Source organism: Rhinolophus sinicus, chromosome 3 (genome assembly GCF_057876585.1).
Source record: "Rhinolophus sinicus isolate RSI-liver-muscle chromosome 3, RSI-T2T, whole genome shotgun sequence".
NCBI lineage: Eukaryota > Metazoa > Chordata > Mammalia > Chiroptera > Rhinolophidae > Rhinolophus > Rhinolophus sinicus.
Window position 1 is genome coordinate 54049726 of NC_142503.1, and position 17127 is coordinate 54066852.

At 34.5% G+C, this 17127-nt stretch overlaps 1 protein-coding gene across 1 annotated transcript in view; it reads left to right on the top strand.

Moving 5' to 3' along the window:
• XRCC4 (X-ray repair cross complementing 4) overlaps positions 1-15196 on the top strand; it is a 251024-nt gene extending 235828 nt beyond the window's left edge. Inside the window, exon 8 of the mRNA XM_019746359.3 lies at positions 14554-15196. Coding sequence (XP_019601918.2) covers positions 14554-14665 — 112 coding nt within the window. The 3' untranslated portion in view covers positions 14666-15196. The remainder of the gene's footprint in view (positions 1-14553) is intronic.
• The last annotated feature ends 1931 nt before the right edge of the window (positions 15197-17127 follow it).

The following is a 17127-nucleotide window of genomic DNA, read 5'->3' on the forward strand; positions in this document are numbered from 1 at the left end:
ATTACCAGGTGGTAAACATCGAGTAGCATTTTATGTGTCACTTCTTACTTTGTATGTATGTAAATAAGTCTTCTATAAGGAAAGATGTGTTTTTGAAATCTAGATTTGGAACTTAAAATATTTTTAATCTCATAAATCAGCACTTTGTGCATATTTTATCACAGCATATTTGTTTAAATATATTTTTCTGCTAGATTGTGAGATTTTTCAGTCTGGAGTTATATTTTAATTATTCACCTCAGAGGCTAGCACAGTACTTTGTACTAAGGAAATATTGGTAGAAGTAAGGATGTATGAAAAACAGGTTCTTATAATTGTGTTGATTGTTAGTTCTCATGATTACTACTTTCTAATAGTTTATTTATATCATCGGCTAAATAGTCTCAGTGAAATTATCTGAGAAAATCTATTATTTATAACACTTACAAGGAATTTGTTCTGAGTCTGACTTTAAAAACAAACTTTATAAAACAGTAGCTCCTAAGTTGTAAATCTCCTACATGTGGATAAACTATACTTAGACAGCCATGGTTCCTGCCTTCTGGAAACTTACATTCTTACAAATGGGATTTTTTTTTTTGGGGGGGGGAGGGGGTGACAATGGTTAGTAAAATTACACAGGCTTCAAGTGTACAATTCTATAATACATCATCTATATATTGCATTGTGTGTTTATCACCCAGAGTCAGCTCTCCTTCCATCACCATATAACAAACGGTCTTTTTAATTGCTCCTAGTCATTTCCAAGTTTCTCAGTTATAGAAAAGTGTACAGTGATAGACTTGGAAATATCAAACATCTTCGTTTTTGTTTGTTTGTTTGTTTGTTTTTTACAATATGGCAAATGAGTCTACTTTTACAGAAAGCAATGAAAGAATGCACTATAGACAGCAATTTAAAAAAAATTAAGATTTAAGATTTTCTCTGTTTACCCATCCATAGAGGCTCAGTAACATTTTGAGGAGAATTTAGAGTTTATATATATTTTAAGGGAAATTATGATCAGATTGTAAAATCTAGCTGAGTATTTCCCATGCATGAGGATAGCCTGTTCAGTTTTCATGCTTGTCTTTTGGGGTTGCATGCGACTTTATGGACAACAGCTTTCCTAGTTCCAAACAAGTGTTATAATTTCTTGGTTCAACATTTTAATTTCTGTTTATGGTTCCTGGTTTTTGAAATCTGATTCTTCTTGATTACTTATTGAGGGTGATAATTCCTTGTTGCTAATAGGGGTCACATTTCTTCTCAGAATAAAGGATGTATAGAGCTAAAGCTTTTATTTCACCTTTGTCTTTTATTTGTAATAGTAAGGAAAGTATGATTGCTTATTTTCCTTGTTATTTCTTAATAGCCTGAGAGAAGAGGTTTACATTAACTAACATTCCTAAAGCTTAAATAAGAAGAAGAACAATAACAACTTAATGAAACTCAAGTTAATAGAAAATTCAACTAACTAGACTTGTCCAGTAGTTGGGTTCTGAGTGTGTGTTTACTTAGAGGTTGACCAGCATTTGCTAGTAAGGCTTTTAGCCATGAAGATTGAAACACCCTTTATTTAACCACATCTCTCCCTTCCCAAACATTCCGGTAGAGTATAACTAAACTAACGGTATTATTGTGAGCTTGTAAGCATGTACGTTTATAAACATCTAAAACTACTTGTGAGAAATAAATAACAAGTTACTTCATCATGGAAAGTGAGCTAAATACTGGCCAGCAATAGTTGTTAGAAATTAAAATTTCCTTGCTGAACCCTTAATGAGGATTAAATTTATTTTATGTGATGGCATTTTTTAAAAGTTTACATTGTTGCTCTTCTGATCTGGAACGGTTTTTATTCTGTATAAACTAAATATGAAACTAGCTATAGCTTTGTTTCGCACTCAACTTTAAGAGAAAAAAAGGCACACACCTTCAACAAGACACTTTTTAGTCCTTGTCAGCACACACAGTTTTTCATTCTAGGAAGTGTGCCAAATTCCGCATGAAATGTCTCCAGTTGCTTACATGTAAGTGACAAAGATGTGCAGAATTAAAGTCCGTGGTTGATACTCCTTCCCTTGAGAGAGGTGGTTTCTGTGTCTCTTCCCCTTGAATCTGGGTGGGCTTTTCACTCATTTGCAACCAGTAAAATGCAGAAGTGAAATGCTGTGTAATTTCCGGAGGGACATGTCCCTTGTGCTTACAGCCTAAGCTTTTATGTAAGAAAACTGACTTCCCTAGGCTGCCATGCTGCAAGGAAGCCAAGCCAACAGACTCCCCGGGAGCCAGTCCTTGTCTTTGAGGGCTCGCAGCCTAGGCACCAGATATGACTGAATGAGCTTTCAGAGAATTCCCACTTCCAGCCATTGTGTCAGCCCATTTTTCAGTATTCCCAGGTATGGCCCTGACACCATCGTGGCACAAAGACAGTCATCCCCACTGTCCCCTGTCCAAATGCCTGACTCACATAAAGTATGGGCATAATAAAATGGTAATTGTTTTGTGCCACTAAGTTTAAGGAGGTTTGTTACAGGGCAGTGGTTATGGGAACAATGACCTACTTGATTTAGGATGAACTGTGGAGAATAGGAGATAATTGTTTTCGCCACTTAGGAGAATATGGAAGGCTTCCCCAAATTAGTGACATCTGAACTTGGCTTTTAATGATGAGTAGCATCCTGCTAAGTACAGAAGGCAGGAGAAAAAGTCCGTTAGCTGAGGGAACTGTAGAAAAGTATGGTGATGAGGAGAAAAGAATGTGTTTGCTTGATGAGCGAAAGTTTGCTGTGGAGAAGCATTGGATAGCGACAGTCAGAAAGGTAGACATGAAGCTAGAAACTGTGCAATGATTTCTTTTTTTGCAATGCCAAGGGAGTTTCAATTGTAGTTTTGTAGGTGTAGAAAGTTATAATCGGGCTTGTGTTGTAGACAGATATAACTAATTAGCAGCAGTTGGAAGATGGGATGAAGGAAAAAGACGTAAAAGGCAAGGAGAAAAGTTAATAATTATGTAGTTTAGATAGCAGATGATTGAGGCTGAGATATACAGCTTTCTTATAATAGCAAAATAAGATCAGTTAGGTAACAATGGTTGTTTGAGTTGTTAATTAGTTATTTACTGAATTTGTCTGTTCAAGGCTTAATAATTATATGTGACAGCCAGTTCTGCATTTTGGCAAAGCAAACCAAAGCCTTTATAAAGCATGGATTCATTAAATTTGTTATTGCTATTTCTGAATGCCACGTAAAAGTTTCCTCCTCCGTGAATTTTAGAGAATTATGATTAAATAATTCTATTGTTATATTTTTCTTAAGGCATTGATTACAGTAAGACATTTAATGAAATGAGACCAAATTGTATCAGTTAATGCTCTAATGGAACCATATGTTATACTTACTCTGCTTCCTCAGAATAAACATTAGTTCAGTACAAAAACTTGAAACAATGGTAATTTATGTAATCATAAAAATATTACAGTGAAAAATGCATATGACGCACTTAATAAATATAGTTATGTAAACATAACACAACTGTAGGCAACAGTTTTCTGAGTTGATTTGGTTGACTTTTAAACAACGTTTGAGGTTACTTCACATACTTTTAGTGTGATAAATAAAAGTTTGGTACTGACATTTGAACTTTTATTGGAATCATAATACCACATATGTAATAACATTTTTCTAGGGCCAGAGGTTAGATAGGTCTTTCTCCAGTCATTCTGTGCCTATAGACTGCGTTCTCCATGGCTGTGCTGCCATGTATCTATACAGTGAATTGCCACCAATTGTGAGATACAGTGATTTGTTTTAAAAAACCTTCTACCTCCCTATACTACTTGGTTTTGCTTTACAGTTGGGTTATATTTTTTAAATCAACTGGAAAGTTTAACCTTTTTAATTCAAAGTAAAAACCCACAGAATTCCGTAGATTATTTCCATCTGCCTTCTTTCAATGCTCTGACCCCTTTCGGACATGTTTCTTTAAGGCAGACAGAACATCTCCCAGAATTTGAGCAGTGACTCTCTTTACGTTCACCCACAATACTAACTTGCATTAGTACACTTTGTGAGGAAATGCTTTCTTAGCTTGTACATTTTACGTATCAGTTATATAAAATTATTTCTCTATAAAAGTTACATGATGTTGGTGATGTTAAAAAACAGTCTGTCTTTCTTAAAAATTCTGGCTGCAGCATTATCATTAATCATCCATTCCATGAAAAACCTAGAAAATATTCAGGAAGGATTTGGCGCAGGCCGATAGTCAACAAATCAAAGGAAAGGCGGAGGGATTAATTAGACAGGGTAATTTTGAGAACACTAAGAATAAAGCCCACTACCAAGGACTAAAATAAGGGGAAAATCTGTAAAAGGAGAAATTGAGTTCTCTTACTGTGAATCAGACAGTAAAGCTCTAAGAAGAAAACAGAGGCAAGGGATAAGGAGAAGCCTAACAAAACAGAGTATTTATCAGGAAATTACATTTTTATATATTTATTTGCAGGTCAAAAACAAAAAACAAAACAATTGCCAGTGAAAAAATTCAAGTATTTTCCTGAAGAGAAAAAATCAGCATTTTTTAAGTGTTAGAAAGGTTCACTTGTGCTTATGCTTATAATTAATGATCAGAACTACGTTCTGAATAAGACAGAATGAGTCCATACCAATCCATACGTAATTGGTTCAAAATAAAAGTTCTATTTTTTGGTCCAGAATAAGTCTGAGCATTCGGTTCGATTAGGTTCAGATTGGGTCTGGTGTACTGAGGTCACTCAAAGTGACCAGAACAGACTAGTCAGGACAGACTCCAATAATTGGTAGGCCCAGTGCAAAATGAAAACACAGACCCTTTTTGTGCAAAATTATGAAGATTTAAAGATAGTGATAGCAGAGGATTAAAACAGAAATGAAGTCCTTCTGAGCTTGTGGCCCTGTGACTAACACCATAGGTCACTCACTCAAGAGGGTGGCCTTGCTTTTTAGAACTGTCGTCGTGGAACACAGTGCTGGTTTGCAATCTCCAAAACCAGGGCTGCTGGAAGGACATATCAGAGGAGCTCAGCAGCTCAGTCTTCCTTCTGCCTTGGGTAGTTTGTTTGCTCATCTCTGTACCCCAAGCATCTAGAACAGTCTCTGACCAGTGGTAAGCACTTGATAACTAGTGGATGAGTAGTTGATGGATGATAGTCGTTGCCAGCCTGTCTCAATGATCCTGTTTCTGTTCATCTCTAGGTAAGAAGACCCAGGGTGAGTTTTTTTGAGCTTTAGATCATGTTGCACAGACCTTGCAGATGCCTCATCCAGCCAGTTTGAGGGTTTCTTTGAGCTCTGGGCCTTCCATATCCTGGTCTTGCTCAGCCTGTTTCTTTATTCAGTTAATCTTGAAACATATTTAAACTGATAGATTAGAAGGAAAGTTCAGCCCTGTTAAGTTATGGCTGGAGTAGCAAGCGGAATGATGACCCCTTCCCCCCCAACACCCAACAATGTCTTAATTCCTGGAAACTGTGTTAGATCACGTGGCAAAGGGAAGTTAAAGTTACAGACGGATTGAGATTGCTGTTTAGCTGACCTTGAAGTAGCTAATTATCCTGGATTATCCAGGTCCAATGTATCACAGAAGCCCTTAAGTGGAAGAGAGAGGCAGGAGAGGGGGAGAAGGAGATGTGAGGAAGGAAGCAAGGTCGGCATGATGTGTTGTGAGGAGTCCACCTGACACTACTGGTTTAGAAGATGGAGGAAGGGAGTAGTCTCTGGAAGCTGGAAAAAGCACAGGAACAGATTCTCCACTAAAACCTCCAGAGAGGAACACAGCTCTGCCGACATCTTGATTTTAGCCCATGACATCTGCATCAGACTGCCAACCTCCAAAACTACAGGATAATGAATTTGTGTTGTTTTAAGTCACTGTGTTATAGTCATTTGTTACAGCAGCAGCAGGAAGCTAAAACAGCTGCTTTCATACTGTGGTGAAACGTTCACTCCCGGTCCCCAGTTCATTAGAAATCACTTACCTCCATAGCTGGGTATTATTGCCTGCCCATGTTTTCCCCACTACTCTCAGTAGCCAAAAGTAGAGTTCTGTCTTCTATTTCTGTGTTCTGATTTTCCTTCGTTGCACCACTTAGGTGTTTGGGTTCAGGCTAGTAAATGTTATATTCACAGGGAAGCAAGTAACACTAGTTTCTTGGGATGTTAATAGTAGAGAGATAGCGAGAAAAGAGGTTTCAGATACCAAATTCATTTGTAAAACACAGGTTAAACAAGCTTATTTTTTAAAAGCACTTTTCAAAGATATAATCTACATATAAGGTTTTTTTTAAAAAAAATCTCAACAGTTGAAGAGACTATCCAACAAAAAGTACCCCTGTCCTTCAGCCCAAGTTCCTCTCCCCAGACTGGGCCAGTTTCTTGTGACTCTTTCCAGATCTATTCTATATAATTATAAACACACACATATACACACACTCACATGTATATATATGTACACACACACACACACACATTTTCTATACTCGTTCTTCTGTGCCTTCCTTCTGCTTAACCTAATAATTTAATTAACAAGTTTATTTATGGAAGAGCTTGCATAGCTTTTAGCGTATAATACGCACATGAAACAGAGGATTTAGTGGAAAAAAATTAATATTTTCCAAACATTTTGGAACACAGAGTTTATGTGTTTAGAGTGTCTCATGGAACTATTTTTTGAGACACACTGTGCAACACTATAAAGCTACCTTCCTCTGGAAGAAGAAATAAGACTTGGTGACCCCCATACACCAGTGTAGGATGAGGGGCGAGGATTTTGGAGTGAGGGCAACCAGGCTAATATCCTGGCTCCCTTGTTGACTTGCCTGCCTGCTCACTTCCATCCTTGTTGGCTCAGTGGCTCTGGGCAGGCAGGTTGCTTAACTTTATTGAGTCTTCTTGTTAATGCCATCCACCTCAGTTATTCAATCATTTTTTTCATTAATTAGTACATGTCATCATTGGAACATTTATGAGCCAGGTCAAATAAAGCAGTCTCTCCACTTGAGAATCTTCTAGTCGGTGCATTTGTAGCACATCAAGCAACAATAAGCAATGGCCAGTCTTAAAAACTAAAGTTGTGGAGACCCATTTTCTACCAGAATGACAATTTCTCTACTTTTATAGACGTAGAATGACAGTAGCAAATGTCACGTATACCAATTCAAAACTTTCAGGAAGAAGTGGGACTGAATATAAGTTTTTCAAGTATTGATTTTTTTTAAAGCATATATGGACTTTGACATTGTTCATCTAAGAAATTACCGGAGCAATATTATTTATTTGAATAAAGTACAGTAAGAATGACAAAAATCTTTCAATTTATTATTATGAAATTCCTACATAAATTTTGACATCCTTGTGGATTATAGACATATTTATCTTAATGATTGTGACTTTAAACATTGAATTGTATAGAACTAGAAAATCTTACTTGCAAATCCATAAATATATATGTAACATATATAACATATATGATATATATTATATATATTATATATACAACATATATGTGATATATCATAATATACATAATGTGTGTGTGTGTGTGTGTGTGTGTGTGTGTGTGTGTGTGTGTGTGTGTATAGATATATATATGTATATCAGGGAAATTTTAGAATTATTTTTCCCAATACCCATAGAACATTTTATCATTAAGTGTATTCACTCTTCATAATTCTCCTTTCTTTGTTTCATTCAAAATTATTTATTTCAAACCCATATTTCCATTTTCTTCTTGTTCTTGATAAATTTGAATAGCAAAGTCACATTCATTAGAAAAAGATATCTTTAGGAATTTAGTTAAAAATAACTAATGTAATTTCTTTTATTTGGCACTATGGTTGCCAGAAAGAAAGTTTCAACCTCTTTCGTTTTCTCAGGCCAGTGAAATATCGTCTGGGCCTACTGGATTCCAGACAATGTTCAACACTTGTTTCAATGAATCCTGATGACTTCAGTCTGTTAATTTATTTAGGAGATGCTTTCGGTTTTTATGAGGTCAACTAGAAATGTGTAGCTATGTTTCCCATTTATTCTAAGATCAAATATTTTTAAAAATAATAAAATTCAATTTGAAATGCAGTGGTAACTAGGTGATGTCAAATCTTTCAGCACATTATTTAAATTTTTTCCATTTAAGATGTTTTTATAATTGACTTCGTTCATAATGGGAACTCTGTTAAGGTCAGTATGATAGCCGTCTAGTTATTTAATAGTAGCAAGTACCTAATACTTTGAGTTGGCTGTTTTTTTAATGGTCATTTTTATGAAAGTTTGACTTGTTACATCCTAAAAAAAAAAACCATTAGATATTTGGCTTTTATTATTACCAAGTAATGTATGTCCTAGCCAATGCTCAGTTCTGATTCTCTCCCAATACATTGATTGCCCTTACCTCACCTCTCATCTTCATCCCGTTCCCCATCTGACCTTTACCCAAATCCCAAGAGAAGGTCAGAGATGAAGTGCCTGAATGCCCGGGAAGTTGGTAGTAAAACAAAACCATATACTTTGGTTATAATGCAAGAGAAACAGCTACTTCCAAATGCCCTGCTTTGGTGGCCAGGCGGGGACTGAGCATTTTGCTAGATTTTTGCTGTGACTACTGTAGTCCAACAATTTAAGATTTCTTCTTCCCACAAGAAAACATTGCGTGTTCTTCCTCTCTTGTAAACCACAAGCTTAGCAGCGTCCTTCCAGGCTATTCCTCTCAACTCCAGATAACTCATAATGGGTGAAAATAATTTCTGTAACGTGCGTTTACAGATTCAGCAGTCAAAGCTGTATAAAAAGCCAGCCTTTCGGCAGCAAGTTGAAACAGCACTAGCTATGGGCACACAAAACCAACTTGTTCCTTGACATCTGTAGTGACACTCCTTTCCGGTTCTCATTTCTCTTGAATCGTTCCTTTTCAGTCTCTTTTTACTCACTTCTCTTGCTGTCTATCCCTGCAATTTTAATATTCTCCAAGATTCCTTACTAAACTTTTTTTCCCCTCTGGTAGAGACTCTAGGTGATCTCGTCAATTCACTCCTTTGCCTTTAGTGGCCAGGGATACGGCAGTGACTGCTATCTCTGTACGTGTAGTCCATTCACACCCCCTGAGCTCTACACCTGGGTAATCATTTACTTACTCAACATCTATCTCCATTTAGATATACTGCAGTACTCCACACTTACCCATTATGTCTAAAAGAGAACCCTATATTTTATGCTGTAGTGTACCTTTATACTATGCTGTACTGTATACTGTACTATACTATACTATACTATACACTATTCTATACACTGTACTATACTATACACTATATACTATACTATACAATGTACTATATTATACCATACTATACTATACACTATACTACATACTATACTGTACTATACTATACTATACTATACACTATTCTATACACTGTACTATACTATACACTATATACTATACTATACACTGTACTATATACTATACTATACTATACTATACCTGCCATTCTTCTCTATCACCATCTTCACAATAGCCAAAGCTACCAAACCCAGAAATCTGAGAGCAGTATCATGGAGGAACAAATAAGATCCAGAACTAGTGTGTTACGTACACAGATACACTGACACACAGCACACATACACTGCTACACACACCACATATATTCATACACTCATACTTACACCAGTGTTCAAAGAGTAATATTGCAGTTTTGCATGTCTCTGAACTTTAAATAAGTAGAATTATATTGTATGTATTCTTTTGTGCCTTGTGCTTTTGTTCAACATTATGTTTGAGATCCACGCATGTGTGAGCCTGTATCATAGTACATTGTGTAAAATTTCAATGGCTTATTTGCTCATTTTCCTGTGGAGACACATTTGGGTAGTTTTTAGTTTTTCACAATACAAACAACACACCTAATAAACATTTGTGTACGTATCTCCTGACATCCATAGGCAAATGTTTCTCTAAAGTATTTACCTAGGAATGGAATTCCTGAGTGTAGGTGCATATATCTTCATATACTTGGGCAGTTACTGCCAAATTGTTTTCCAGATGGTTTCAAATGTTTACTATCCAACCAGTAGTAATTTATCTTTTTACTCTATGTCCTCTGTGATCTTTGCAATTTTGGACATTTTTATTTTTGCTAATCTGGTGTAAAAAATTTCATACTGGTTTTCATTTGCATTTTCTTGTTTACTAATAAAGGTGAGCTTAATATACTTATTTGCCCCTACTGTTCCCTCTTCTCGGAAGTTCCAAGAAGAGGTTCTTGTAGTCTTTGAAATATTTTTAATTGTGTTGTTCTTTTATTGTTCACAGGAGTTCTTTGGGTAGTAATTCTTTGTTAGTAGCATATGTTGCAGTAGCTCCTCCCAGTTTGTGACGTGGCCTTTAGTTCTCTTTAAGGTGATGAATAGAACTATTTACTTCTAATGCTTCTAATGTAATTGAATTTATCAGTCTTTACCTTTATGGTTTCAGTTTCTGCCTTAAAAAACTAAAAACAAAAAACTTCTTTACCCTAAGATCCTAAAGACATTCTCTTTTACTTTCTTCTAAATGCTTTAAAGTTTTGCTATTCTCATTTAAATGTTTCATTTACCTGGAATTGAATTATATGTGTATTGTGCAGGTAGAGATGTAGTTATGTCACATATAAATTGATGTTTGATTTTTTTTTTTTTTAATTTCAGAACCATTGTTTGTGTCATAGTCAAATGAGCATGATTTTTCAAGTGTCGCAGTGCAATCAATCATTACACATTTTCCCAAACCTCTCAATTTTCTCAGATTGGCATCTTGACATGTTTCAGAAATATTATTCTTAGAATATATTACAAAATGCAAACAATTCACTCCAAACAATACTAATGTCTCTCATTTGAATAAGAAAAGATCGATATCCCAACCATGGTGATACCAGTGGGTATTAAACTTGGCTGAGAAAATGTCTTTACAAAATGAGCCAATAACTGGAAATACAATTTTAAAAGGTGTTGGTAATTCAACTCACAGAAAGATGAAAGAGAAGTCATTCATTCTAACATTTTAGTGAAACAGGATGAGATACTTCTTTTGATGAATCTAACTTTTGATCTACAGTATTGTTAATTGGATGGTGGTAGCACAGTTTTATTTGAGTTGATGTGTGTGTGTGTGTGTGTGTGTGTGTGTGTGTGTGTGTCTGTGTCTGTATCTGTGTCTGTGTAAGTAACGCAGTGTGAAATTAAGCTAATAAAGCATAGAACTCTGTGCTTTATTGAGAATATAAGCCATTTTTAGAGAGGTTGTCATCATCTGGAGTAGTTTTACTTTTTCCCTTTGTTTGAAAAAGTCCTTATACTTTTAGCCTTTAAATCTACAAAGACAGTGTGTTATTGTCTTTAATCTTTCATCTTTAATTCACATTATTTATTTATTCTACAGATATTTATTGAGAACCTATATTTTGCAAATTAGTCTATGCTCAACTATTTGAGCATAACTGTCTCATAATTCAGAAACTGAATGAACTCCAAGATCATTTATAGTAACCCTAAGTTTTCACAGAAAAGTTAGGGACTATTACATAGTCCTTGCTTTCAAGCTACTTATGAAATTTCTAGGATAAAAAGACACATTTGAAAAAAAAATTAGAGAAAGTAAAAAATTTAACTGAAAGCTTCCTGAGGGCAGGAATCATATATTACCTTTATCAGATTTGTTATATTTCCCTAACACAGGGACCTGTTCATAGGATGTACTCAACAAATACTGATTCAATGAATAAAACTATATATTGCTATATAGGGCACAAACAATAGGTACTTTAAATGATAGCAGAAAAGAAAAATCCCCCTGAATGTGTGTGTGTGTTGGTGGGGGGAGGGAAGGAAGACATCTTCATGGCATATTTAGAATTTGAAATGGGTCATAACGAATGGTTGTGATTTAATTAGCCAGAGATGAACTCCCAAGTTTCAAAAAACTTGTTTAGCTCACTTTCTGTTAAGACTATAGATAGGGTCTCAGTTATTTGCTTTCAAATTTCACTTCTAAGCATGAATTCTTAGAATAAGTATGCTCATGAAAAAATAATATGATAAATATGCTAAGATATCTAAGATATCTGTGTAAAAATGCTAATTATTGTGTTGTTTATTAGAGTATTAAAAAAGTGTAAATAAATCAACTATCCCTCGGTGCATTAGTGGTTAGTACAACCAAATTAAAATTAATAATGAATGTAGATCATTCTGAATGTAGAATAGTTTTCAACATGCAAAGATATTGCTAATATTTTGTAGAGTAAAACTATCAAGTTGCAAAATTATATGTATATAGAATGATCCGATTTTTGTAAAAAATATATGAAAATACAAATAATGTAAAATAGGATGTTGAACATTTTTATTTTCTTATTTACGCTTTTCAGAATTTATAAAAAAGGCTTAAGCATTTGTTACTTATAAAATGATTAAACATTTTTTTTTGGTTGTGAGAAGAATTTGAAATGTACTCTGTTGACTTATGAGAGCTGTAGAACAATGATCTCCATTCATTGACTATTTTTTATTGAGCACCTATTATATAGTAGGTGCTAAGAATAAAAGCCTAAATCCATTCGTTAAGCTCCATTCATTAAGCTCAGAAGGAGATGGGAATCATAAATGAAGCACTGGGAATCTCTTTCCTTCAAACTAATCACTTCAGAGTGGTCCCTTTGTCTTACACTAATTTTTAAAAATTAAATTGATCTCTGCATTCTATTTGTATAGTGTCCAGACTACGAAGAAAATTGTAGAGGTTTTTCCATTCCTGACCTTTTAATTGAAATAAATCAATTCTCTGTTTCGCTAGGAGAAAAAAGCAAGTCTTAAGACATTTAGGGCCAGAGAAATATGTTCAAGTTGATGTTGAAAACTTACACATGTGATAATTATACTTTTATTATGTACTGTGTCATTTTCTCCTCCTGTGGAATATGTTTTTAGATATTTAATTACATATTAGAGCAATTATGTCCATCTTTATTGTTATTTTTAACATTGAAACTCCCAGAGGTCATATTGGCAATGCATTAATGCCGAGCACCTTGACATTCTTGTGAGGGTAATGGCTGAACGTGGCTTGCTCAGGATAAGTCAGAACACGTCCCAGGTCCAATGGCAGCCAACCAAGGTTAATCGTATGCAGTCATGAGGCCAAAGAAGATCCTGTGTGGGTTCATGTTTAATAATCTGCAACTAAGTGTGGATGCTGGCTTTTTGAAATACTCATAATCTAAACATACTCAGTGTTTTGGCATTTATAATTGGTTATTCTTTTAAATTAAAACAGCTATTAGCAGGAGATCTTTTGTAGTTTATGTAATATTAGCAGCTAATAATAATAGTTTCCAAATGTTTTGTGGGAATTTACAAGCATTTCTGTTTACAATACCTCATTTAATCTTTAGACCACCTCTGAGGCAGATATTATTATATCAGTTTTCCAGGTGAGAGACCAGAAATCTAGTTAGGTTTAAATAACCTCCCTAAGGTCACATAGCTAGTACAAAATAGACCTGCATTCAAATCTGTATGTCCTGACTTCAAGTCCCATTCTCTTTCAGCTATATCAAGTTGCTTTCATTTTCTTTCAGCTATATCAAGACTCCTCCTCTGCCTTTGAAGTTAGAAATATTACTGAGTAATACTGGATTGACTCTACCTAGTCATATTTGCTTCTAATTGTTAATATTAAGCATATTTTATTTAGGTTCCATAGAGAACCCCTGACAAGTTTTATACAAGGGTATAAACATATGTTCCTAAGCTGTCCTTTTGATTGAGCCAGCTTTTGAAGTTTTTTTAAACTGGTTTTTAAGAACAGTTAACAGTCAGTGACCATGCCTTTTATCCTAGAACTCAAAAAGAACATTTACATAAGTATAGAGGTCAGTCCATTGATGTAGTAACTGCAGTACTAAAACTGAATAAAATTTAGTTACTAAGTGAAGATATGTAGATTCAGTAAATTAATGTGGACCAACATTTCATCAAGAACTGCTAAAATGTGAAGTTATTATTAGTTATATACACACTTATAATCAAATGACCACTAAAGGAAATGCATGTGATCAGAACTTTATGCTGTTACAAGATTAAAATGCATGTTAATAGGCAGAATTTAAGGGAGCCAAAGGAAAATGTAAATTGGGATAGAATTATTAAAGAAATGGCTTGAGAAGCCATCTACATCTTGGCATAAAATTACTTACAGAACAGAGGATATATATATATATTTTTTTACCTTAATCATGAGTATTGTTGTAGGCCCTTGAATTTCCGTTAGCTCACAATAGAGACAGATTAATTCTAAAGCAGTTAATGAAATTAAATTCTCTTCATCTCTTTCTTTATGTTAATGCAATATAGGGAAATCTCTAAAACCAATTCTGAAACAGGATTTAACTTTTATTTCATGTATGTATCTCTTAACTTTATTTTACTCTATATGGATGTTTTTAAAAACAAAATTATCTTGATTTTCTTTTTTCTTTTTCCTTTTTCTTTTTTTCACTCTAGGATTGATCCTCCGCTACCTGAGATGTTGAAAAAGGCGCACAGCTCAACTGAAAACATGTCTTTAGAAACTCTAAGAAACAGTAGTTCAGAAGACCTCTTTGATGAGATTTAACTGTCTCAGGAAAATACTTTGATGTTCACTAGACTATGTTTTCTATTCATTTCTTTAAACTAGAAAAAACAAAATTTCAGTTCAGCAGTGGCTATTACTACATCTTACAATTTAATTACATACACACTGAGTTGAAACCATTGTGCAAAATGGATTACACGTGTATATGAAGATATGATTTGATGACAGTGGTACATTATTCTAAACTATTCATTCAGCATGCCTATGATTACATAAAATGTCACTTTTTGTTGCAAAGGACACACTTATCTTCTTCAATTCACACATATTATATGTGGTAGCTGTCTAACATCCTGTTTAGGAAGATTTTGGAAATATGACAAAGGGAAATGTCTACAGTTCTTTTTAGAATAGTCATATTCAGAACAATTATGTCTGAGCATTTTAATTTGTGGGATGATGTTTAAAATCTATTTTCAGTTTGTACACAAACAACCTGAAAATCTGAGGATACAATTTCTAATGTATTAAAGATTTTGAATTCTTAATAAAATATGTTACTTAGTTTAACTCTTTCCTTTAGTAAGAGTTCTTCATAAAGTGCTTACTCCTGTAAATGTAACCCGCTTTTGTAGTTTTTTGTTAAGAGCATGTTTTCCAGAGACGACTGATAAAATATTTGTTTTACATGCCTGAAGACAAGGATCTTGTCATATTCAATTATGTCATACTCACCTCAATGACAGACATCCAGCCCTTTTTTTTTTTTTTTAATATTCACTGTTTCTACTTCCTAACCTCTCATTTCATCTTCCTTTTCTCCATTTGGACATCGATTCGCTCCATGCTACTCAAATTTAAGAATGACCACCATGTTGCTAAATCCAAAAATTGGTCCATTCTCAACCTTCATCTTTCTAAGCCTCTCAGCAACATTTGACAGTCAATCACTTCTTCTCAGTAAACATTTTCTTCACTTGACTTTTGCAATAATATATGCTGTTTATATTCCTCTTTCTTTCCGGCCACTCATTTTTCAGACTTTTCAGCTGAGGTCTTCTTGCTCAACAGTTAAATGTCTGAGTCCTATAGGCTTAATCTTCAGCCTTCTTTTCATTACCTACATTATCCCCCTAGATTATCTGTGGTTTTAAATACCGTCTATATGTGAATATCTCCAAAATTAGAATATTATACTGTGTTTCCCCGAAAATAAGACCGGGTCTTATATTAATTTTTGCTCCAAAAGACACATTAGGGCTTATGTTCAGGGGATGTCATCCTGAAAACTCATTCTAGGGCTTGTTTTCCAGTTTGGTCTTATTTTCAGGGAAACACTGATATAGTTCTTATCATTAATTTATAACAAAAGGAGGTTATTAAAAATCCTGTTACCTAGAACAGGGCTAGATTCATAGAGGCTTAGTAAGTGTTTGTTGAATGAATAAACGCATGTCTATTGCATAGTAGGGACTTAAACATTTCTTCAAGTTTCTAAACCATTTTGAAAAGAAACTAATTAAAAGACTGAAATTTAGTCAGATGTTTTGATACAAAGAAATAATTATTCAGAAAGCTCAAGTACCTTCTGTGATTAATTATAAATAATATATATATATAATGAACCACAGGAGTTTGAACTCCTAAGCAGGGCCACTTACATGCAAGTTGTTTTCAGTAAATACCTGTACTGTTTCAATTCCTCATTGGGAGTCCGCAGGTGTGGAGGTCCAACATTGTTCTACGCCATTTTATTTCAGTATTGCAGCATCCTCAGATTTTGGTATCCACAGAGGTCCTAGAGCCAGTTCCCTGCATATTCCAAAGGACAACTTAAGTTTTTGGGCATTTAAAAGTTATACACGGATTTTTGACTACATGGGGGTCCAAACCTCTGACCCCCACATTTTTTAAGGGTCAACCGTACATTTATATGTATGCACATAGGCTTGACTGCAGAAAGAGAACAGAAAGAAATTACACATTATTGTTGGTGTCAGAAATAGGATTTTATTAGCTCAATGGAACAAGAAAATACTTTAAATAGAAATTTTACTGCAGTTTTACTTCCATCGTGGCTTCCATTTAAGAGGTAAAATTTTAAATTAAATATAGATACAAATATATGAATTATAAAAATATAATTATAAAACATAAAATTCTATTCAGCCACATGAAAACTTTACTACAATAATGAACCTCATATAATCCAAGATTTACCTTGGATCTTTCTGAAAGGATTTTGTATATAAAGTACCAGAATCTCAAGATAATGTTATTGCAATGTGAATAGACCAAAAATGACTAAACAAAATCAGTTACAACTCTGTGTGTGTGTGTGTGTGTGTGTGTGTGTGTGTGTGTGTGTGTGTGTCTGTGTCTGTGTGTGTGTCTGTGTGTGCGCGTGGTGTTATTTTAAGTGGAAGAAAATAAGAAAACAGAATTTTGGCTATTAACCCACTAGTGTTGAGAGAGGGACATATGGAAAGTGTTTCGTAAAT